Source organism: Vigna unguiculata, chromosome 1 (assembly GCF_037176805.1).
Source record: "Vigna unguiculata cultivar grain cowpea cultivar isolate G323 ecotype 2 chromosome 1, ASM3717680v1, whole genome shotgun sequence".
Lineage (NCBI taxonomy): Eukaryota > Viridiplantae > Streptophyta > Magnoliopsida > Fabales > Fabaceae > Vigna > Vigna unguiculata.
In genome coordinates this window covers 45,063,948-45,089,248 of record NC_140792.1, presented here as the reverse complement: position 1 = coordinate 45,089,248, position 25,301 = coordinate 45,063,948, and the positions used below count along the sequence as shown (strand labels likewise).

Here is a 25,301-nt window from a genome sequence, read left to right as displayed (position 1 = left end):
ACATGTATGTACAAGGTTTCAGATATCGATGTTCTCTTGTCCACCCCATCAATTCAATTCTCTGCACCACACCCCATCTTCCTTCATTCCCTCCCTTCCACAACACTAATTTAAATCATTAATTTTATTTTTAACCTTCTCATTAATACTTTTAAATTGTTAAGAACTTCAATATCTCTCTGTAAAAGTTTGTATTGTACTACTAATTGAGGTTATGAGGAGGGTTGAAACAAATTATACAGTGAAAAATTGAATGGAATAAACACACGTCAGTGGAAGATGCCAAGTTGGAGTTTTGTTATTGACACGTGTAGCTGTCGGCTACCACGACAACATTTGAGGTCTAGCAAGCAATTACATAGAAAAAAGAAAAAGTGGGGTGCGAAGTGGCTCTACTGCAGAGGAAGTCTTGATTCTACGAATAGGACCATCATCTCTTTCTTCGTTTATTTAAGCCCTTAAGGTGGCGGCTTGGTGAGTCATCATCATCACCCTTTTGCTACTTCCTCAATACCACAATGGGAAAGCACTCTAGTTCTTCTTCCTCCTCCATCAGCAGCAGCAGCAACCACCACCACCTTCTCATTTCCACTGCATCATCTCTCACACAAGAGCTTACCACCGATCTCAGCCTTGGACTCAGCATTTCCGCCGCTCATCGTGGTGGCTCTTCTCTTTCAAGGTTTGTGTTACGCTACTACTTATCACGAAACTTTCATCAGTTGAAGACTGATTATATCATGTGTGTTGTTGATTTGATGATGTAGGGGGCATTGGCGACAACCACAGCACCCTCTGGTGAACATTTCACAAGGTGCTGAAGTGAATGATTGCAACGACCATAGCAGCTTCTTTGTGAAGGTCTACATGGAAGGCATTCCAATAGGAAGGAAACTCAATATACTTGCTCATGGAGGCTATTATGAGTTAGTGAGGACTCTTGAACACATGTTCGACACTACCATTCTTTGTGAGTCTGCTGCCCTTTATCAATTCAATTTCTTTTATTTTTAGTTCATAATCTGTTATGAAAATGTCCCTCTTTAATTCTTAGTTTACAAGAATGTGTTGAAAAGAGTGTATGAAATAACAGTGGAATATTGTTAACAGGGGGAACAGAGATGAATGGAGTGCAACCTGAGAGATGCCATGTACTAACATACGAAGATGAAGAAGGGGATTTGGTGATGGTTGGAGATGTTCCTTGGGAGTAAGTTGATTGATTCCTTATTGTCTCTGAGAAATCATTATGTGTTCCATTCTGTGTATTGATGTGCTTGTTGTTTCGATGGTGTAGGATGTTCTTATCCACAGTGAAGAGATTGAAGATAACAAGGGTAGACACATTTGGGTGTTAAATGTGCAGACACCAGCGGAGATTCCAATTTTGTCCTCAAGAGTGAGACTCTACTGTGGTGGCTGATCAGAAAAACTTTAGAAAATCTTACTTTACTTAGCTAAGCATGCACAGATAGATGTATATGCATAGCTCACTCTGCTCTTTCTTGGAAGATAATGGAAAAGAATAGTGTTGTACATTCCAATCCCTTCTGGACTAGTACTTTTGTTTCCTTTCTACAACTCAACTTCTAATTCACCATTACCATTTTCCCTTTACCTACTTCATTTTCCCTCAATTTTCTTTATTTTCTTTCAAGACAGACGCCAAATGAAAGAAAAATAATAAATATTATTAATATGATGGGTAAATGAAACTATGCTCTACGACAGAGTCTTTCTGGTTTTTGCCTGCAAATAGAGTAATGTTACATTGCGGGCAAAGCAGGACAAGTAATTTGAGATTACAAATGCATTGAACACTTACTATTATCAAGGGTAGGAAAAATTTCCTTTATTCCCTTAAATACACTGCATGCGCCTCAATTTTGAAGACCTAACTTTCAAATCACATTTATGTGCATATTACCTAAGTTCGTATTCCAAACATATAAATAGATAGAAGAATTGATTGAAATAGTAGGATACCAATTCAATGCGTAACATGTCAATTCTTTAATAGTTGAACAATAAAAGTCATGTAAGGTATGTCAATTTATTAATCAAAAATTGGAAAAGGGAACACACACAAATTTGGCCTATTCCATATAAATGTTATATTTAATATCCTAACAATTTAAGATTTATGGAGATGCTCTAATGTTGATTCTAGTGTATTTAACCAAGTCAAAAAGGTTAGCATTGGCTACTTGCTATTTAATATTCCGTCTTTTCCTATATAATAGTCATTTAAGGCTTTTTGTTTACCATTTTTTTTTACTTTTAATATGATTTTAAATAAGTTATCATTATAAAATAAAACCGATAAAAAAAAGAAGATAAAAAAAAAAGAAAGAGGAAGAAGAAAACATAAGAAAGAATTAAGACTAATTTCTACGTGTATTATTGCTAATAATAAAATATATTTATAGATACAAAATGAAACTCAAAAAAAGACAAATTAAAAAATTAATAAAAATATTTAAATCTCATTAAGACATGAGAAATAATCAATCAGCAAATCAATAGAAATCAATTTATTCCTACCAGCTACCTATTATATATTTTTCCATTTTTCCCTTCTCATTTGATATTAAAAAGATTTTGAATATATAGTAAAAAGAAAATAAAGGTATAACTAAATACTACCTTATAATTTTTAAAATAAAATTTAAAAGGAACAATTTTTTATTCAAAAAGTGTAAAACCATCAAGCATATAAAACAATGTTATTTAGCAAGCACGTGACTCCTTTTCCTTTTCCCAGACCATGAGACAATCGTCTTCTTTGATTTGAGCGAAAAGCTTTAAAATAAAACTAGATATGGTTAATGAAATTCAATAATAACTTATAAAATGCTTTAATTACAACAATCTTATTGTTTCATTTGTATATTAACTAACCTGATTTAGTTAATCATAATAGAAGAGTAATAAGCTGATAATGGACGATAATAATTGACTTCTAAACATCCTTTCAGAATGGCCAATTCCTCAATGGTGGTGTCTTTATATAAAAGTCAGGAATTCTTCTATTTACTAATTCTTTTAGTTAGGAGATAAGTCATGAAAGTCACTTATTAATATTATGAGAATCTATACGGGCACAACCCACTCACTCACCCAGAAATTTTAAAATGAGAAGACTAGATGTACATAAAATTTGTAAATTAAAAACTATAGGATAATAAAAGTAAAATAAAAAAAAAATACACATAAGTTCAAATAATCAATTTAAGACATAAGGTGGCAAAATAAATTAAGAAAATGACATCTTCACTTCCAATTCCTTATTTTATCACAGTTTCTTTGTTTTGTTACTTCATTATTGATATTTATTTTTTGTACTCTCTCTCCCTCTTGTACATATTAAAATTTCCTCCGGCGACGAACATAAAACTTAGTTTGTCAACTTGTGATAGAGCGCATTAGTAAAATCCCATGAAGGAGGTAGTGGTAGATGCTTTCTTTGAACACATTATTAAATTCTTGCAAGAGAAACAAATCAATGGAAAAGAAAAAGATAAAATAATTAAGAGTTATTAGAAGGGTTCCTGATATGCACAATCCAAGTTAGGTCCAGTGTCGACGTTGAAGAGCTTTGTATATCTCTGGAAAAACCCAATCCGATCATTGACTCTTGCATCACCGGGAATCCCACATTCAAGTGCACCGTTGATTATGTTAGTGACCAAACCATAACCACATGTTCGATTCGCCGCTATGTCAGCTTCCGTAGGCACGTATTTCCCAACCATGACGTCGTGGCAAGAGGGTTTTGGCTTTTGCTCTGTCATCCAAAACCAGAGACCAGTTTTGAAGGCTATCACGGAATTGTTCGCCACAATCTCCGGATTCCTCAACCCGTCAAATCCCAACGCCTTCCCTGCTGGTCCATAGTTGTAGTTCCTGCACATAACCCTACTTGTTAACAAACTCTACTTCAAGAAAACATTAATAAATGAAGCAAGAAAGTTGTAAACAAAATGATACCAAGAAAGTTGAATGGGTCCTCTTCCCTTGTAACTTTTTCCAGGGAAGCATGGCCATTGGGTGTTGGTAGAATCACAGTAATTACTCTGAGGACTAATTTCTTCCTTGAAACACAAACCCCAAGCGAAAGGGCCATCGGGTGCAGTGGCCCACCCACCAGTGGTTTCATGGGAAATCTGAGCGAGAAACGCTGCAATCTCACGCTTGCGCGTGGCTAAACAACCGGTGCTACCAAATGCAGGGAAGGATTTTGATGCAAGAATGAAGGAGTCGTAGGTGTAGAAGTCTTTCGCAGGGCATGCAGTGTCATCTTTGTGTAGGAAAAAGGAGTCAAAAAATGTTTTTGTGATGAGAGAAGAGATGGGTATTTTGGGCTTCAACCATGCTTCGGCTCCAAAAGGTGCAGAGAAGAGAAGACCAAAAGAGAAAAATAATATGGGAAAGAATGAAGATGTCATTTGGTCACAGTGTGGTTGTTTAGTGTTGCTCACAGATACACTTTGTTGAAATGTGGCAGCAAGGAGCAAGGCTTTTTATAGATGTGAAGAGGGACTAATTTCCCTGATATAGGTGCTATTTGTCTTAAATTAATTTGGAATATGTTTAGACAAACTTTTCTATGAAACAAAATAAAACTATACGAACTTTTCAAAGTTTTTAAATTTAATTTATATATAAGTAAAGTAATATGATCATTAAAGTAAGAAGGGATGCTTAAGAGAGAGATAACTCTACTGTTATAGTTTATGAAATATTATTCCTTCCTTCTTAAAGCATCAATAAAATCTTATTAAAAGTTACGTACAACAATTTGCTTCTAACATGCAACCATTTTCAAATGTTAATTTAATTTAATTTTTTTAAATTTTGTTCTTGCATAGAAGATGGAAAAGGTCAACTCTACTGGGTGGCCTGAGGTTATTTTAATGGAATTCCTTGTACTCCACTTTTAGTGGTACAGGCCTCCTTAAGTTTTTTTTTTTTCAAGTTCAATGGATTGACTAAGATATCCACGAAGTTTCTGAATTATTTGAAAACTTTCTAAATTTTTTTGTAATTAGGTTTTGTAAATGTCAAAAATCTCTAGCACTCGTGACCGCTTAAAACTGTAAACAAATTATAACTAATGATGATTTTATTAAAAATTCCAGGATCTCATTTTTTACAAAAAATCTTATGATCTAAGAGTCAAGTAAAACAATTAAGTTTAGATAATAATTGAAAAGGTTAAGTATCATTTTGTGACCTATTTTGTTTAATTGGGTATATTATATAGATCCGCCTTATTTAACCTTTTATTTCTATACAATTTACCTTAAATTAGGTCATAAATAAGACAGCTTAATTCACTAAAATACCTAAAAATCATTCTTGTTTATTTGTTAATTAAGTGACCCACCAGTTATGTATTTATTTTAGTGTATTATGATATCATATTAATTGATATTACTATGTTTGGATATATATATATATATATATATATATATATATATATATATATATATATATATGCAGTTTACAGAACAAAAAATGCATATTTAGGACTGTTTGTGCTTTAAAAGATTTTATTTTATGGAGGATATAATTTGATGTTATGGAATCGATAGGACAATCCTAAATGCACTTAGTATATGATATTATTTTCAGCAAATAACTATGTTTTGATGCTTTAATTAAAATTATTATTTTTATTCAAAATAAAAAATATAATAAGTATATTGGATTAAAATTTTATATTTAGTTTTTTTCAATTCTATGATTTAATCATTGTTATGTTTTTAAGAAATAAGTTGTATAATTAAAGATAATAGGTATATATAGAGAAAAGGTGAAAAATATAGTGAAAAGGTGATTATTTGAAAAGATAGAGAGAGAGTTGAATAATTGTGGGCAGTTAAGGGAGCACTTGTTAAGGTGGAAATGGAGTGTTGACATAATAAGCCATTCAAAACGTGGATTTGGATATTAATATTGGCCTGCAGGCTTTTGGCCACAGTTGCCAAAAAATAAATAAATAAAATGATAAAAAATTCTGTAGTTAATTTATTTTGCATAAAAAAGAGGTGAATAAGACAGAAAGTAGAGACAAGAGAAGAGGATATGCAGGTTTGTTTAAGCAAATAGGTGTGGTTGGTTGGTTCTGTATTTTTGCACCAACTTCATTTTCTATGAAATGATGAAAAGAAGAGTTATGAGAAAGGGTTTTTTGGGTAATGACTCAGTGCCCTTCCCACCAAATGAAGAACGGTTGACTTTCACTCTATCACTCATCACAAATTAGTTTCATAAAAATTAATTAAGGAATTTACTAAATAATTTTAAATAATTAATTCAATCTATTGATATTATATAGGAAGTGGTCACGAATTCTCTTTTTCTTTTTCTTTTTTTTTATCTAGGATATGAAAAATGAAAACTGATTTCTAAACCTATCTGTTGCATACATCAAATAATATTTGGTGACTTATTTTATCATTTTTATACGTATCCATACATACATTTATTCAAAATATTCATGATTTCGATCAAATGGGATGGTGTAATTTAGATTGTATTCGCATAATATCAAAAGTAAAAATATCACGAAGCATCATAATTAATATCATAGATTGTATTCACATACCATCATAAAATTCATAAGCCACCATCATCTCTTGCCACAGAAGAAGCACACATTTTATTCACTCAAAGTGTAGAAAGGCCTCTACAAGACCAAAATGATGCCCCTCCAACTTACCCTGAATTAAAATATGGGCCAGTCTTGAAAAAAATGTCATGCTACCCACTCCGTACATTAAGCCCAATTTATTCAACTTTGAAAAAATTGTGGGCTTTGAGGCCCACATTCAGCGTAGAAAGTGTCCCACTAACCGGTCATGTTTTACATTTATCTTACCCGGATTCTGTTGGTTAAACTGAAAATTGAGATCGTAATCGGTCAATTTCTTTTTATAAATATTAATCACAACAAATTGTAAAATATAATTATTGTCATCATTTATCATCACAGACTTAGTTCCAACACATCTCAGAATCTCTGACCATAATCTTCCATCGCATTTAACATTAAAAGAACATATGTTACTTCATTTTAATGTTGTTGGCTCCAAATAATCATATTCATGTGAAACCAATTATCTCCAAGTCCAACGCGTATTAACCTTCTCTCAAATAAAAAAAAAAAATGAATCCAATTCATATTAAAAAAAATAATAAAACATGATGTATTAAAAAGAAAGAATGTCATTTGATGGGAAAAAAAAAAGTTGAAAATGGGATACAGTTTCTAGTTTTTCCTTATGGATGAGTGAGATCCGTAATAAGTTGGTCCAACACGAAGCCTGACTTTTTAGGTTAAAAAGTGGCCACCCTAATTGCTATATAGAGCCATACAATATACAAATTATTGATTTAATTTATTTTTTAAAGCATCTCTTTGTCGGTCTTTTATGACTAACTAACATCCTTGTTTCTACTTTGCGAGAATTCAGATTGCAACCACTCCTATGCACACTCCTTCCTATTTTTGCTAATGTATATATATTTTTTTTCTCTAATTAATTAATCTCGTAAAATACATATGAAGATTATATGGAGATATAGATTAATAATTCCAATTTATTTTCAATCTTTTGGCTTGCTGCAACCACTTCATCATCCTAAAACCCTTTGCTTCACCACACATCCTCCTAATTTCAAAAACAAAAGCATGGAGCTGAGGAACAACAGGCGTAAAACAATTTGGCCAATAATATTTAATTAAGTTTGGAGTTTCTTCTTTCGATCTAATTTCTATTGAAAATATTCATTCTATTTAATATTTTTTTTTATATTTTTCTATTAAATTTATGTTGTTGATTGGTTCTATTGTTAATTGAATTAAGGAAGCGGTTATCTTGTTTTCGTATAAAAAAGTACATTATGAAATTTTAAGTTTTTCATAAATAATTAAGTCCTTATAAAAAAAGTTATGTTGTATTAAGTTTTTCATAAATATAATTTTTAGTTTAGTATTTAATTTTAAAAAAATGGAACAATGTCATTTTTTTTATTATTAAGTAGTTTTGTAGAAGTTTATTTTTATTGTTATCTAATAATTGATGATGCTACGGTTAACTACAAAATCTAACAATCATAATTTATTCATCTTCAGAATTAAATAATACGAACTTGATAAGAAAATATACAAATTTTAAATATTCAATAAAATAATTTTTAAATAAAATATTAATTAAGAATATTTGAATTTATGAGATATTTAAAATTTGATAATTTTTTGTTTATTTTCCATACACAAAGAATTACATCATTACAATTTACAATCCAAGGTAAGAATCATATCATCATATTTAAAACAAAATCAAATCCCAAATAAGCAACTGGAAAACAAAAATTTTAAATACTCAATAAAATAAAAATATTTTCTAATAAAAGCTAAACTAAAAGTATCCAATATACTCAAAGCTTAACCATTCCTCCATGAAACAAGTTAAAAAAGATCGTTTTCAATTAGTTGAGTATTTTTCTCTTTATCTCTCCCACACTTTAACTTCTTCAGAGACGCACGTATGTTATGCGTGTGCTGACATAAAGTTTTATAAATGGATCGATCTTTGCCTCAGAAAAGTGACAAATCTCATCAAACTTGTTAATTTTTATTGATTAAAAACATATTTAAAATGCTTCAGTCAATTTACACGTACAGGGATTAAAAACCCCTAAGAAAAATATATACTTACTAATTTAGAAAAGCAAAATCCTGAATGTACAAGGAAAAGAAAAGGCAAGTTAAAGAGAAACGCTGGCTTTAATTATTTGTGGTGCTAGTATTAAACCTAATGCTTCATAATAAGAGATTAAGAGTCTATTAGTTTATTATAATAGTAATAAATATTAATATTATTATTATAATTGTGGAAGCGTGAATTGAGAAGGAACAAGTAGCAGCTAGCTACTGACATACACGTGAAGTTTGGGTTGGACTTTGATCCTTTTAAGATTGAACGTGCGGCCGAAATCCTACTATTGGGTTGAATAACCGAAATATAGTAATAAATAAAAATATTAAAATAACAATAAACAACACTAAATTCAAAGAAAGAAGGAAATTCGTAAAAATTATTAAAATTGATTAGAAACTTATGATTTAATAAACTGCAAAAAAATAAATAAATAAAAAATTCTGAAACACGTTTATATCAGTGTATTTCTCATGCATTGAAGTGTCGCGTCTGTTTATTTTGACTAGGTCTTCTCATTTGTTCTCGCACTCGCTGTCCCCAACTACAATTTGTAACCCCTTTTTTCTCTTCCAAAAAAAAAAAATTAAAATAGGGAAACACCTTTTCTAATATATTTTTTATCAATTAAAATTTATTAGAAGTCACAAAAATATTTAGATATGAGGTCTAATTTAATAAAAGTTTTATGTCATTCTATAATTTTATATAAACTGTAATGAATAAAAGAAATAGTAATTATAATATCCTTTTATTGAAGAAATGAAGAGTTGAGAAAATGCCAAAGTTGCAGAAGAAGGAGTTGAAAATAAAAATACATTCTGAGAAAGTGTGACTAAGTTCGAAGATGGGAGAAAAGAGATTTTGTGGTTCAAAAGTGGCATTTAATGTTTGAGCATCACTTTCAAGATGCAGCTTTTGAAAGCCCTAGTCGTGCAGCAACTGCAACGCTTCACCAAATGCAAGTCTTTCCAATTTGTCTATATCTCCTCAATATTCCTCACTACTCCACCATTTTCCACTTTATCATAATTGCTACTCTCGCTTTATTATTATCACTTAAAAATTAATCTATATGCATCATTCTAAATGTAATTAATCCATTTATCTCCGTATAATAACTAAAGCTGCTTATTTGATGGAACAGGTAAAAAATCAATTTACAGGGTTTAACAGTTTGATTTTAAATTTACTTTAAAGCTGTATATAATTTTAAGAAGAGATTTAAATTATAAACAGGTTTTAGAAATTTGAGTAAAAGAAATGTGAACTAGACTTAGATGAAGATTGAATATCCAAATGAAGAAAAAGAATTCTGATTTGGAATTTAGTGAAGATATATTTTAGTCCAATTGTGTAAAATATACTCTAATTGAAGATGAATGGAATGTGTTCTAATCAAGACTAAAGCCAAAATATGTCTTCACCAATGATATCAAGTCAATATCAATTATCATGTTAATTTTTACTATTATCTTACTCGTATTTTATTAATAAAATTAACTTTTTTTTAACATTTTTAACCTTCAATTTTATCTTATTTTTTAAATAAATACATTTTACGTTATACTAATATAATTCTACTATTAATCATCATTTTTGTATGTGTCTAATTTAATGATAAAAAGCTTTGCTCCGAATCCAGACGAGTTAGCAATCTTCATAAACAAGAAGAACAACCAAAATATGAAATAATGGAGAAACAATAGCATCAAACGCCACAAAAGCGGAGTCCAGTGTCTAACACCACAAAACAAGGTTTTCCATCAAAGCAACTGGTGTTGGACGATACACAAATAGTTAGATGCTACAAAGTCAGAGAGTATCTTCATGTTGCAGGACTCGCCATTGCCAAGCGGCCAAATACAACGTTGGACGTCACTCTCAATGTTCTTAATTTCCATAGTTCATAGTTACTTGTTTATGCACAAATTTACTTTATTGTATAAAACCTTAAATTATGAACCTATCTTTAGTCTATATTAATTATTATAATTGCGTGATTATTTAGTGCTGCATGAGTCTCTTGAAAAATCATATTCTGATCCTACCGGTTACTATTTGCAAGATTTGGTACACTGATAAAATGTTAATAATCACTCACTAACAAATATCTCAACTTAGAGGAATCAAAAGATTTTTCAACCAAACTCCAAATAAAAAGATGTTTCTGTTCAGGTTGGCTAAGCATGTCTTAATTAAGTCCAAGATAAAGATCAACTAATAATGAGTTAATATTTTTCCAATCAATATACAATAGTGAAGTGAAGATATCTTAGTTGTGCTGTGGCTAAGTAAGAAAAGTGTCAACTAAAATTGAGTGATGCACCCAGGTTAAATTTATAATGGCTTATTAAGGATGTGCTTAATTATAATGTTTTAATCAAGACCATGTCAATTAAACCTCAATTAAGATCAACTTAATAATGTTTTAATAGAAATTGAGTTTATTATACTTCGACTAAGGTTGAGTCACTTGAAACCAACTATATATTATTGCTGTTAGATACTTAATTCAACACTATGTCTTATATAAAGATAGTTATGAGTTGAAGATATTAAGGACTACAATTTTCAAATAATATTAAATTATTTTTTTATAGTTATAAAGGTTACGAGACTAAAGTGACAACTTATTTTAAATCTATTTTAAAAATTACTTAAATTGAGACTAAGTGACTTAAAGACTCTTAAAGAGATTAATAAAAAAAAAATGGAATGACTTGGATAGATAAAAGGTATAAAAGTCATGATTAGGTGCGGAAAAAAAAGAGTAGACTAATAAAACCTGAGAAAAGAAATGCTTCAACTAAAAGTACATCAAATAAATATTAACAAATGATCTAATTGAGTATGAAAGAAAGGTAGATTAATAAAAACGTAGAAAAAAATGCTTTCAACCAAAAGTACATCAAACAAACATTGAATTCATATATCTAGTTTAATAAATTGGAATTATAATCTAAGAAAATGGACTTATAGGAAATCAGTAATTTGAAATGACCTTAAAGTGGTTTAGCTTAAAGTTATTATGAATTGGTTTTAATCATTTGATTTTTTTTTCACAACTCTAATTATGTTTCATACTAATTTTCAGCATATACATAATAAAATGTTAATTATTTATTTTCTTGATAAATTAAAAAAATGTAAACACGTATCTAAAAAAAATTGATATGCACAATGCATTTTCAGGGTTCTGACCCAGCCAATATTTAGCCATACAACGTTTATTCATCTTATAAAAAAGAAAGATTTGAAGAGTCAGAAACAACCCATCATGTAACAGTGGTACTATTTAGCTACATTTCCTTTACTTTTTGGAAAATAATTTTCTCTCCATCCTTGGATGTTGGAATGGATTACTTTTGTTTCTACCCTAATTTTGGTAGACCCAATTAGTACTCTTGTGTTGTATGGCCTAAGTTTTCCATGCTTCTTATTGTAACATCACACTCAATGCCTCATCTCATCATAATAAATTTGGACGAGACAAGAAAAGAGGGTCTACCCAAAATTCCTAGCAAAAAAATAATCAATCTTTTAATTTGAAATCAATATTTATTGTCTTGTCTCTCAAATAATTAAAAAAAAATCTAAAAGTGATATATTCATTGTGAGAGTGAAGTTATTTTAGAAAATTAATATAAAAAAATAAATTATGAAGTTTGGAATAGAGGGAGTAATCTGTGAGAAGAAACCCTAAAAAGGCCAGTGTTCCAACTTGTAGTTCCATCTGAGAAGAGTAATGAGTAATGAATATGGTGCTAGTTGGTAAGCACGACGTGATGATCAATGAAAATGAGTTGTAGATTTGAAGTTTGGAGAGGCAACTTTGTCAAAGTAATGTACAAAGAAAGAGGAATTTGAAAGAAATTTGTGTAACTTGGCATTGACTTGAAGATATTCCTAAAGCTTGAACACATCTTATTCACATGGAAAGAGAAATATGGCATTAATTTCTCATTGTATGAGGTAATCAGAATATATTATTGTTCATTCTCTGCCATCGTTGAACATACTTGGGTTCTGTATATGATTATTTATATTTACTACTCCACGAGGAGAAGAAAAACTACACGGATATTCATATCAAATCAAACGCCAAATCCAGATTTCAGAACCATTAAGTCATTGACTAATTAATCTCAATTTATTTTTTTATGTGATCTCCTTCTAGTAGCACGCATGCTGGTTATATCAATCCAACAAAACCTTAATTGTCTTATATGGAATCAAATAAATAAGCCTTCACATTTTTCTCATTAGTTACTATTTTAACAAACGCGATAAATGGTTTTACATTAACTACACAGTTATTGGAAATAGACCGCAATACAATTTTACAGAAAAACAAAAATAAAACTTTTTAGGAATTCAAAGTTGCTTGAAAAACTATATTGTCACACGAAAATGATTTATTTATTGAGTCTTCCTCCCCGTAACTTGGTTCAAACTAAATTCCAACTCATCAAACGCAAAATTGTATGACCCGTTTACGTTTTTTGTTAAATAACTTTAAATTTTGTTAATGAGTAAAATTTAAATAACTTCTTTATAACTTTATTATCAAATTCAAAAAAGAAATAAAGATAAAGATAATAAAAATTACACGGTAAATCAGTCGTGGTAAGTGCAAGGTTTTGCCGTTTTCATTTTTAAAGTAAAAAATTTACTACATATATAATTTGTAATTGTACGAAATTATAACTTTTTTATATTTGGTACATAAACTTGTTTTTTAATCATATATGAATTCTTTATTATTTAATATATTTTAATAATTCTATTAATGTTAAAAAAAATATGTATGATTCTTTGATTTGAGTTGTTGATGACAATACTTTATCAAAATTTAAATTGTCTTATTACTCAAAAAGAAAAAGGAAAAATATACTTCCCTCTTGAATATTTATTCCTGTTATCTTAAAATATATCTTTCATTTGTTTAAAAATGGGAATGTATTACACTTTATTTTTTTATTTTGTTAAAATTGAATCTCTTATGAGTAACCAATTTAGGCAAGATAGTAATGTGGGCCGGCTTGACCCGTAAAAATACAGATAGGGTTGGTCCACCCTGCATTTTAAACACGGATTGAAAAGTTTGGTTTGTCCTGCATAAGTGTGGACTCATGGGCCTGTCGGTCAACCCGTTTTTTTTTTCTTTTTTAATACTTATAATAAAACTTTCAATGTTCAACCAATTGAGAAACTTCAACAAACTCACAAAATTAAGCAAAAACTTTGAGGAATTGGATGATAAATTGATAATTCAACATTTTCATCATATTCATATTCGTATTTTGACATAGTATTATTCAAATTTTAGTATATTCAAAAATACATAATACTTGTATTTTTCAGTCATATAAGAATTTGGAACATTCATGCAGAAATGTAAAAAGAAAACCATTGAAATATACAAATGCAAGTTTTTTTTATGCGGGTCAACGGGCCACAGATTATGCGGAACGGGTTTTAGCGGTCCTACAAGTTCAATGTCTCAACCCGCCGGATCAAACCCTTATTGCCACCCCTAAATTTAGGGATAAAAAATAATTAACAAGGGTAACGGCATATACCCTTGTTACCATTTTCAATTTTCTATAAAAGAATCTAATAACATCCTTTGAAGATTAAGTTTTTTTCTTTTTACGTATATCTGTTATTCGTCATTTTTCAATGAAATACGTATTAATAAAAAATATTTTAACAATATATTATTTTTTTCATAAAATTTTATAATACATATTACTGAAATTTATTTTTCTCTATTGAATGTCATTTCTAACCTTTCATATATTAGCTAGCGTGACCCTTGTACCGAAAACTTTTATTATGCAAATGAGAAATATAAAATTGTAATCGTAATTAAAAAAAAAGATAAAAATAAAAAGAAGGTATAAATACTGATTTGGTACCCAAACTTTTTCGGAATTTTCATTTTGGTACCCGAACTTTCTGAATGTTCAATTTAGTACCCAAACTTTTTAAAGAGGATTATTTTAGTACATTCCGTTAAATACACTTTGACGCCGTTTGGGACCTGTTGAGCTGGCAGTGTGCAACAGATACGTGGCAGAAATAAGGGTTCGCATAAAATGACTTGGATTGTATTTATTTGTGATCAAATTAAAGTGCCCCTTTTGTTGTGGAGATTGACCTAATTTTAGTTTTCTCGTCTTCTGGTTTTTCTGAAAGGGTGAAGAGATGTCAAGGGTTCAATCCTCTTCTTCTTGCTCTCACAATTCACGGGTGATGCTAAATCAAAGCTCATGCTGTAGTAGTGGTGGCTGTAGAGGCTTGGGTGAAGCACCCACATGCAATTGTGGAGTGGCAGCTGTGCTGAGAATAGCTAGAACAATCAAGAATGGTGGGAGACAGTTTTGGGGATACCCTAATTTCAAGGTTAGTCATATGGTGTTATTTTTTTGGGTAAGTTTATGTTTGTGTTTGGAGATAGTTGCATTGTAAAGTAATTCTTTGTTGTGTTGTTTTTTGAAGAACAGGGTGGAAGTGAAGGTTGTTATGGGTGCAATTTCTTTAAATGGTGCATTGAAGATGGTGATGACGAAAAAGATGCAATTATTCTGAGACAAAGGCGAAAGATTTATATTCTAGAGAAAGAAGTTAAGGGATGGAGAAAGTGGGTGAACTTGTTAATTGGATTGGTGTGTCTATTGGTTGTAGTGAATCTGATTTTAGTATCCATGATGTTGATGTAGATTGATATTGTAGTGAAAGATTAGCTGTTTAAAATTGTGTAGTGAAAGATTAGCTGTTTAAAGTTGTTTGACTTTAGGTGTGTGGAAGGTTATTTTGTAATATGAAATTTAATGAAATGAATTAAAGTTCGGAGTTATGAAAAATGTGAACCATCTTTTAAAGTTCTGCATTTATTTTTCTGGTATTTGAAATGTTACATGGGCTGAAATAACAAGAAGGAAATTTAAATTTGAACAAAAGCAGGATAAGTTGCCACAAATTCATTGAATATCAAATATGATATAACAAAAGGACATTGTTCATAGGTATGGATAACAAACATCCGACAAAAGTATTGGTAACACAATACCAATCCAAAATAACATAATACATATGAAATACTTCAAGTGAAGTTGCAGACTTAAAGTTATTACAAAAAGTGCGGCCTGAATTCTTAAAACTAATCCTAAAGTCATGGTTTCCATACAACGCCTCTCCTATGCTGGAGTTTTTGCCTTGAAAAAGGTCTACCACGTGTTGGTTGAGGAATGAGATTTTGGTGGACTGGTTGGGATGATTTTGTTCCATGAGTTATCTGTGTTGCTTGTTCATGTGTTGTAGAAGGTGGTGGAGGTCCATTCTGTGTTGCAGACTGTGATGTGGTTGCAGGTGCAGACTGTGTTGCAGATGCAGGTGCAGGTAATTCAGATGCAGATGCAGGGTGTGTTACAAATTCTGGTGTAGTTGCAGGTGCAGAGTTTGGTACAGAAGCTGGTGTAGGTGCAGTAGCAGATTCTGGTGCATAATCTGGTGTAGGTGCAGTAGCAGATTTTGGTGCAGAATGTGGTGCAGGTTCAGGTCCATATTCTTTAGGCCGTAGGGGGCAAGTTTTTCTGAAGTGGCCAATTTGCATACATATGCCACATTTTTTTCTTACACCTGATCTATTCACAGATATAACATTTTTATCTTTCTTCTTTAACTCCCAAGCTTCTAGACGTCTTTTCTTCTTTGGCCTGCCTGGTAGGATTCTTTTTGGTGGAGGTAAAACATCTGGATATTCTGTGACATCCCACTGGTGTTGTCCATTGGTTGGGTATATTATTGGCTAGTAAGTCTCCTCATATGTTGACATCTTGACAGAAACTCACCGCATACTTTACTTTACACTTCACGGAAACTCACACAATTTATCAAATAAATCACTAATTCCAAACACACAAGGACCCCCACAGCACAACCCCCCACAACAGAACCCCCCCCCAACAACATTTATGCAATATAATACAAACCCCAAAACGAGTACAGCTTCGAAAATATAAAACAACACCACGCATTCATCAGCACGAAGACAAAAAGCGCAAAAGAAAACTCACCTTCCACGACTGCCAAAGATTCTCCTTCGTCGTCTTCCACTGCCGAACCTTCTTCTTCCCAACTTCGCCCTCTCCAACGAACGGAACCACAATCTCCCTGCTTCTTCGCCGATCGTCGAACCACAATCCCAATTTCCGCTTTCTGCTTTCTGCCTTGATTTTTCCTTCTCCACCCAATTTCATGTGTTGTGCCCTAATTCTCTCTAATGTGCTGTGCCCTAATTCTCTCTCAACGTAATATTTTCCCCAATTCACTCAGTAAACACGAACCAAAAATTTTTACTTACACAATTATTACTTAATTCCTTTTTTTTACATCTTAATCCACGTGCACACCCACTGATTCTGCCACGTATCTGTTCCACTGTGCCAGCTCAACAGGTCCCAAACGGCGTTAAATGGTATTTAACGGAAGGTACTAAAATTAACCCGTTTAAAAAGTTTAGGTACTAAATTGAATATTTTGAAAGTTCGAGTACCAAAATGAACATTCCAAAAAAGTTTGGATACCAAATCAGTATTTATACTTAAAAAGAAATAGAAGGCTGTCCTAAAAAAATAGGAAGGAAGGAATACAAAGGTTGGGTCTTCAATAAACCTCGATTGAGATGGATGGTTGATCCCAATGACGTCGTGGTTGCCTTCAAAGTCAGTGGGATTAGGTTTTCCAATCCTGTGGGCCCCACTCATTCCAACTACCGTCGACGATACAAAGAGCCGTGCCGTCAACTGGGTTGACCTTATGGGACTACCCCACGTGGATCCACTCCCCCATCCCTAATCGCCGTTATTCTTAACGCCGTTCTCAACTCCCTATAAAATATCTCTCTTATTTTCCATTTTTTATTGCCACACCCTCTGCATCATATCTTACCACCGTTAATTTAGATAACACATACATATATAATTATGAAGTTAATTTTTTAATTAAGGATTGAAATTGGAAGTTGACGACTCTAGAAAGATTGAGCCTTTAAAATATGTAAAACAGAATCAAGTAACATGGTTGAATTCTCTTCTGTCTCATTAACATTTTTTTTTTTACTGTGGTTAGTAACATGAAAAGCCTGGCTTATAAGTAAACCCCCTACCCTAGGAGGCTTAATTATGGTGACGTCAATTGTGGCGAAAAAACGGCTGGTCCCTCGTCTGAGTTGTGAATCCCTTGGAACCTTTTACAACATTACCTTTTTTCCATATTAAATTTATTGTGGGACCCCTACCTCAAGGTCCAAGGACGGAGGGAGGGGGTGCATTGCCACACTTAATTCCATTTCTTTCACTACTCTCACTGCAACGCAAACTTCTCTTTTTTTTCTCTCTCTCTCTCTGCATTTCACTCAACATATGGAGAACCGACACCACCGTGAATTGACCTTCTTAAGCTCCGGCGGCGACTTCCTCAACCCCGCTTTGGATCACGCAACCCACAACGCCGATCCTCCCATCAAAGAAATGGACTTCTTCTCCTCATCACCTTCATCTCCGGCTACTCATAAAACCAACACCACCAATCGTATCAACCATGATCATCACAACCATGTTGGACATCAAGATCACACTCATCGCCAAGGATCACCAACACAACCTGTCAACGTGAGCTTTTTTCCTATATGGATTTCTTCAATTCTGCATCACTGTGTACTTAATGCAACTCACTTTTCCGTTAACTTCTTTTCATGTTTCTATATTCAGACCGGACTCAATTTAACTTGTGCAAGTACCGGAGTGACAAAAGAAGAAAATGGTGAAAATCATGAGGCTGAGGTTTGTATGACACCCTTAGGGATGGATAGTACTATAAATCAAGCTGTGTGTGATTATTTGTTATGTGTTGGTTTTTGTTTGAAATAATTCATATTTGTTTTGTTCTCAGCTGAGTTCCCTTGAAAGTCAATTGCGGAGACTACAGGAAGAGAATCGCAAGTTGAGGACTGTGCTGGACCAGATTACCAGAAGCTATGCCCAACTACAAGCTCAGTTATTCATCACTCTGCAGAAACAAAAGCTTCCTCAGGTGGATTTATTATACATAGATTTTCCGCATTTAATTTATCTACCTTAGATTCATTCATCTTTTATCTTTCGAAACCAAACATATAGATTGAAAAGGGTATTCTCATCTTCATAAGATCACTTTTTTTACCTCATGATTAAATTTTAAGTTTTTTTTTTCAACCCTAACGAAATGGTTTGTTCGTTGTGTGTGTGTGCTATTTTTTTTTGTTTTCTTTAGTCAGTGAAGAAACAGGGTAGCGTGCCTCACTTAAATTTGAAAAGCGTGTTATCTTCATTCACTGTCGTTTTTCAAACTCTTTCTATTAGGCGTACATATAAAAATATCCATTCCTTCAAACACATTATGATATATCATTACTATTTGGGTTTTTCCAGACAGCTACCAAGTATTTATCATATTTAATTAAATATTTTTATTTATTTTAAATATGATAAACATTTGTCTTTTTTTCTTATTAATTTATTTTTTCTGAAATTCTTTATACTTTTTATATCTATTTAATTAATGTCATGAATATAACCCTTAACAAATCTCATTATTTTTTTTGCCCCTTTGAGAGGACCTTCACAGTTCAGAGCTGAGACTATATATGAAATTCCCATTTCAACTAAGCGACAATTAATACCAACAAGTACTTCCAGATAAAATTGACTTGACCCTCGCATACGAAGGAAAAGTCTTATCTAGCTGCAGATAACAAGCACATAATGCACTCCAGCGATAACTCAAGAAATTCACACACACTACACACACACGTGATGACACGTATACTTGCACCTACAGTTAAAATCAAAGTACTAATTCATAACTGTCAAAATTCATACACACACGGATTTGTACAGCATCAGTTAAAATTTATTGTGAAACTCCGTAGTACTGAAACATTAAGTGTTACAGAATACGGAAGCAAAGGAACAAAAAAATGCGGACCCAGCTGGAGTATGCAGGAAGTTAGAGGTGGTGAATGAAGCATCGGTTTGTGATGAAAAGACTGATGGTGAGGTATCGGTTTGTCGCTCAAACAACGTTGAGGTATTGTCAAAGACAGATGACGATGAGGCTCCTCAATTGACTAAACTGAACCTCGGAAAACAGGCTTGTCCCGATGCTGCAGAAGATGTTCTTGACCGGTCCTCCTCACAGAGCTGGGGCTCATCCAGGTTAGAAGAACAACCCAAAACTGCAGAACAAGTTGCTGCGGATCAGGTTCCTCTCAGGAAAGCCAGGGTTTCCGTACGAGCCAGATCAGAAGCTCCACTGGTATTTAGTTTAGAAACTCTTTTTCGTACTTAATTTTAGTTAGTCTTTTTAAGAATCATTATGGTTTAAGGTACCATTCCACTTAGATCCCTTATGGCACTAAAATGAGGAATCTTAAAATGAGATATGCACTAAAACTAGCTTAATAAACACTTAACTTGTTTTCTATTACGGAAAAATAATATTTTGACCATCAAAACAACTACTTCATATAATAATTCATATAACAATACACTAGTATGAATATATAGGGTTATCGACATATTATTCTATTTTTTTTATAGGAGTGGAAGATAATCTGTTATCTTATTTTCAGATCAGCGATGGTTGTCAGTGGAGGAAATATGGACAGAAAATGGCGAAGGGTAACCCTTGCCCTCGTGCTTACTATCGCTGCACTATGGCTGTAGGATGCCCAGTGCGCAAACAGGTATGCATTCATCTTCTTCAAAAATATCATTTTTTTTTCTTAGTTTCATCGATTTTTCCCTCTTTCATATCAAACATGTTATTCTCTAGGGTAGTTGTGTGGTGAGTGTGTACTGATGAAAATATTTATGATATATTGGGCAGGTGCAGAGATGCGTAGAAGACAAGACGGTGTTGATAACAACCTACGAAGGCAATCACAACCACCCTCTGCCACCAGCTGCCACTGCCATGGCAAGTACCACGTCAGCAGCCGCCGCCATGCTCCTCTCAGGTTCAACCGCCAGCAAGGAAGCCCTCACAAACTCTGCAGGATATTACTCTTCACTTCCCTACGCTTCAATGGCAACCCTATCAGCTTCAGCACCATTCCCAACCATTACTCTCGACCTGACCCAAAACACCAGCGCCATGCACCTCCACCGCCTACCACCCCATGCCACCACGTTCCCTCTCCCACTGCATGCTTCCGGTGGTCACCACCTTCTAGGCCACCCCTTGTTCTTCTCACAGAAGCTTCCACCTGTGGCATCACCCCTACTTCATCCACGACAACCTTCATCTATGGTCGAATCGGTTAGTGCAGCCATTGCTTCGGATCCAAACTTCACTGCAGCTTTGGCAGCAGCAATCTCCTCAATCATTGGAGTACCTAGAGGCGGTGATGGTAACAGCAATGGAACTACTGGTGCAATTGGGTCACCGCAGCTTCCTCAGTCATGCACTACTTTCTCCACCAACTAGCTTCCTCGTCTCTGAGTTTTCAAAAACTATATATCTTCTTTATTTAGATGAACTTTCTTTAAGTATTTTTTAGAAGAAAGAAAACAAATTACATAAACCTAATAAAAGTTCTTTGTGATTTGAATAGAGTATATGTATATACAGAAAAAAAAAAGAGAAGATTCACGTGGTTGTTTTTATTTATTTTATATGAGAAAGAGATTAACAGTCACTTCTGCTTCTGAATGCATGACTCTCTATCAACAAATAGTTTGAACCTTATCACTTGGACTTGCAGGAGCATCCATGTTGATCTTTTCGATACCATGCAAGAGTTGAAATCGATGGAAACTTATGAACTGTGAAGAAATAATCAATTTTCCGGATATGATTTTTTGATAAACCTGACATTTTTAGTTTAATTTCTGTGTGATTTTTTAAATCGGTTTTCACATAATAGAAATCCTTTGCTTCTTAACTTTTTCTTAAAGTGAATTTCTTAAAATTAGTTTATTTCTGAACACACTTATTTTAGAATAATATGCATAGACTTAATTAAGTTACAAATAACTCGTTGGTGTGTGTGTTTAATTCAAGGCTATTCATTCAATGTACTTCTTTTAAGACATTTTAATGCCTTCTTCTTTTATGTGTCTTCACTACATATTATTTTATAAGCACTTCATGGTAATTTGATAATGATGATGTATGTGTTTGATATATTTATTCACATTCAATTAAGTTAAATTCAAGGTAATGTTATGTTAGAGGAAGAGAAATTTTCACATTACTTGCAAACACGTGAAGAATGTATTCTAATAGTTGTTCATGGACACTGAACATTAACTTAAGTATATTATTTTGATCCAAAAGTATATATAGTATCACAAAGGAAAGAGAAGTAAGATCCTGAAAATCATTGCTTCCAAGATTAAATATTCTTTCTCATATAAGAATTTAGGTTTGAGATAAAGAATGTCCTACCTTTTATGGAAATGCAATTTTAATTTAAAACCACCATATGAAAATAGGACATATTTGAGTAATTTAACTGAATGAAATTTAATTATTGGAAATTGAGACTTTAAAGTTTTTAAAGCATTATCTGTTCCGGTTAATGGCAGTTGTCCTATTAATAGTATATAGCATTGTTTTGGAAGAAGAAAAGTTTAGTTTATTGTGTAGTGTACCTCTTAAAACATATAGGAAACATGCAGGTTCATTAATTGATGGAAGTGTGAAATTGTTGAAGATCCCGAAAGCATATCCTGCATTCATGCGTGGGTGTGATAATAAAACGAAAGTTTGTGACAATAGTCAACGAGAAATGCAAATGGGAAGAAACAGGTATGAGTAGCATAGCACGTACGAGTATAATAGTATTAAAATTAGGTATTGAAATCAGAGATATTGGATCTGGAGATAGCTACCTTTCCCACACCATACTCGTAAATGCTGCTGCCATTACTATCTCATTCTAACTGTTCTCAGCACAGCTGCCACTTCCCAATTGCATGTGGATGCTTCACTCAAGCTTCTACAGCCACCACTATTATAGGATGAGTTCTGATTTCGTATCATCCGTGAATTGTGAGAGCAAGAAGAAGATGATTGACCCCTTGACATTTCTTCAATGTCTCAGAAAAAGCAGAAGAGAAAACGAAAAATTAGGTCAATCTCCACAAAAAGGGGCACTTTAATTTGATCACAAATAAATAGGGATCCAAGTCAACCTTTAATTCTGTCACGTATCTGCTGCACAATGTCAGCTCAACAGAAGCCAAACGGCGTTAAACAGTGTTTAACGGAAGGTACTAAAATAAACCTGTTTAAAAAGTTTGGGTACTAAATTGAACATTCCTAAAGTTCGGGTACCAAATTGAACATTCCGAACAAGTTTGGGTACCAAATCAGTATTTATACCTTATTTTATTCATCTTCGGGATGTGAAAAAATTCGTACTCACGGATATTTATGGATATTCATGAATAAAATTCGTAAAGAGTAAGAAATGAATATTGTAAATGAATATCCGCAAGTAACGAGTATATGGATATTTTTAATATCCGCATGTTAACGGGGCGGTTACAGTATCATAGTATCCATACCCGTGGATACCCGTACCCGTTATGCTTTAATTTAAATTAAAAAAAAACATAATTAAAATATTAATATATTGATTTTGAATGAGTTGTTTTTTTTATCAATTAGTTTTAAAAATAATTCATTTTTTGTAGACTATCATTCAACATTATTTAAATGGGTTATTTGGACTTTGTTTAAAATTTTTGAATGTTATGTATTATATTTTATTTGAATTTACGATTAAAATATGTTGTTAAATATTTATTTTTATTTTTTTGTAAATACCCTCGAGTACCTGTGGATATTAAAAAATAATGCGGGTACCGACATAATGGATACCGACAGATATAAGTATGAGTACAAAACAAATATTTATCCAACGGATAAGGTACGGATAAGCTACTACCCGTACCCTACCCGCTCCATTCACATCTCTCATCCTCACTCTTCATAGTCCGATTAAAGAATAAATAAATTGAATCAACTTCCGTGACAATTAAATAACGACACTTTTTTTTTACTTAATTTAGTTGACATATATGTATTAATCATAAAATGTTTTTTGTTGATTTCTTAACCTATCTAAGAAAAATTGAGTCACCTTTTATGCGTCCCATTTTTTGACTGCTTACTTTTCGATTGGAGTGGATTGTCACTTCTTATTTACAATCAAAAGTCAAGTCCAAATTTTATCAATGTTTGAATGTTAACCTAAGATTTTTTCAATCTTATCAAACCACTGTCATGTTTAAATAAATTTATCTAAAACCTCACATGTTATAAGAAACATTAATTATTTTACCTTAATATGCGCTGATTAAAAAAAATCCACTTTAATATGCACTTATTTATTTATTTATCTTCTAATATGAGAGTTTTTGTCTTTTCATTAATTTATGTAAAATAAAAGATGGAGCCTTTAAGGGTAGTCTCACCTTTCTTCTCTTGGTGTCGGATCTACTGTTTTTAAAGTTTTTTTCTTTGGAAACAAAATCTGAAAGCGTGTGAATATAGTTGTTTTATATTATTTATTCCTTATAAGAAAATATTTTATAGTCATAAATTTAGATATCAATTTTAAAAATAAAATTTATTTGTTACTAAAATATAGTTACTATTATAAACAAAAAATATAATTAGTTACTAAATTATTAGTAATTAATTAGAGATCAATTTAGAAACAAAATTATTTTGATAGCTAATTTTTAGTGACCAATTTTTTCTAGTAATCAAAATTATTTTAACTAATTTTAAAGACTAATTTAATGATAAATTATAATTGTTTATTCATAATAGTGATTATTTTAGTAACCAATAATTTTTTATTTTGTGAATTGATATCAAAATTGGTCACTATAGTGACTAACAACTTTTGATTATTAAAATTAGTTGATAAATAAACATTTTATTACAGTGATTTATATTATGTATAAGAAAAATAAAAGTTCAGTCACGCTACTTTAGAATGGATAGAAAATTAATTTTAGTAACTTTATATAAAAGTTAATCATTAATATTATATTTAGATTTGAGTAAATTATTTTGATTTCATGTTATCGGTCAAAATTCACTACTGTATACAATGTTTACCCATATTTTTATATAATTAATCACTATAGAAAATTTTAGCTAAACGCTTTTTCATCGTCAAACATTCTTTTATAAATGTCTGTATGAAACAACAATAAAAAAAACGTATATGAAAAAATAAGTTATTTTGAACACAAAAATAAGCAAGTACAAGAACAAAATAATATACTGGTTCGTACAGGTTCCACAAATTACGTGACCCAATTATGACATTTTGCATTTCTTTTCTTTTCTTTTTCAATCTTTGTTGTTCTTCAAGAGATACAGTAAGACCTACGACAAAATTTGGGCCTTAGAGACCAATTAGAGGGAACAAAAGAGGGAAGACTCGTACCATTTTTCTTTTTATCTTTTTTTTCTATAAGGAGGTATTTCAAATCA

General features: G+C 32.0%; 3 protein-coding genes across 3 annotated transcripts; 2 read left to right on the top strand and 1 right to left on the bottom strand.

Annotated features, from left to right (window-relative positions):
- Positions 1 to 389: 389 nt before the first annotated feature.
- On the top strand, positions 390 to 1,581 carry LOC114163272 (auxin-responsive protein IAA20). Its single transcript, XM_085667127.1, has 4 exons — positions 390 to 682; positions 768 to 970; positions 1,111 to 1,210; positions 1,298 to 1,581. The coding sequence occupies exons 1-4, from the start codon at positions 519 to 521 to the stop codon at positions 1,356 to 1,358; spliced, it is 528 nt and encodes a 175-aa protein (XP_085523253.1). The 5' UTR covers positions 390 to 518; the 3' UTR covers positions 1,359 to 1,581.
- Positions 1,582 to 3,397: 1,816 nt separating this feature from the next.
- On the bottom strand, positions 3,398 to 4,503 carry LOC114177560 (chitinase 10-like). The gene is made up of 2 exons (XM_028062955.2): positions 3,991 to 4,503; positions 3,398 to 3,906 (listed from the first exon to the last, which is right to left on the bottom strand). Exons 1-2 carry the CDS (start codon positions 4,446 to 4,448, stop codon positions 3,540 to 3,542), a joined length of 825 nt encoding a protein of 274 aa, XP_027918756.1. The 5' UTR covers positions 4,449 to 4,503; the 3' UTR covers positions 3,398 to 3,539.
- A 13,633-nt stretch (positions 4,504 to 18,136) lies between these two features.
- LOC114164741 (putative WRKY transcription factor 47) lies at positions 18,137 to 21,477 on the top strand. The gene is made up of 6 exons (XM_028049534.2): positions 18,137 to 18,409; positions 18,509 to 18,580; positions 18,690 to 18,830; positions 19,731 to 20,093; positions 20,410 to 20,523; positions 20,667 to 21,477. Exons 1-6 carry the CDS (start codon positions 18,161 to 18,163, stop codon positions 21,264 to 21,266), a joined length of 1,539 nt encoding a protein of 512 aa, XP_027905335.2. The 5' UTR covers positions 18,137 to 18,160; the 3' UTR covers positions 21,267 to 21,477.
- The last annotated feature ends 3,824 nt before the right edge of the window (positions 21,478 to 25,301 follow it).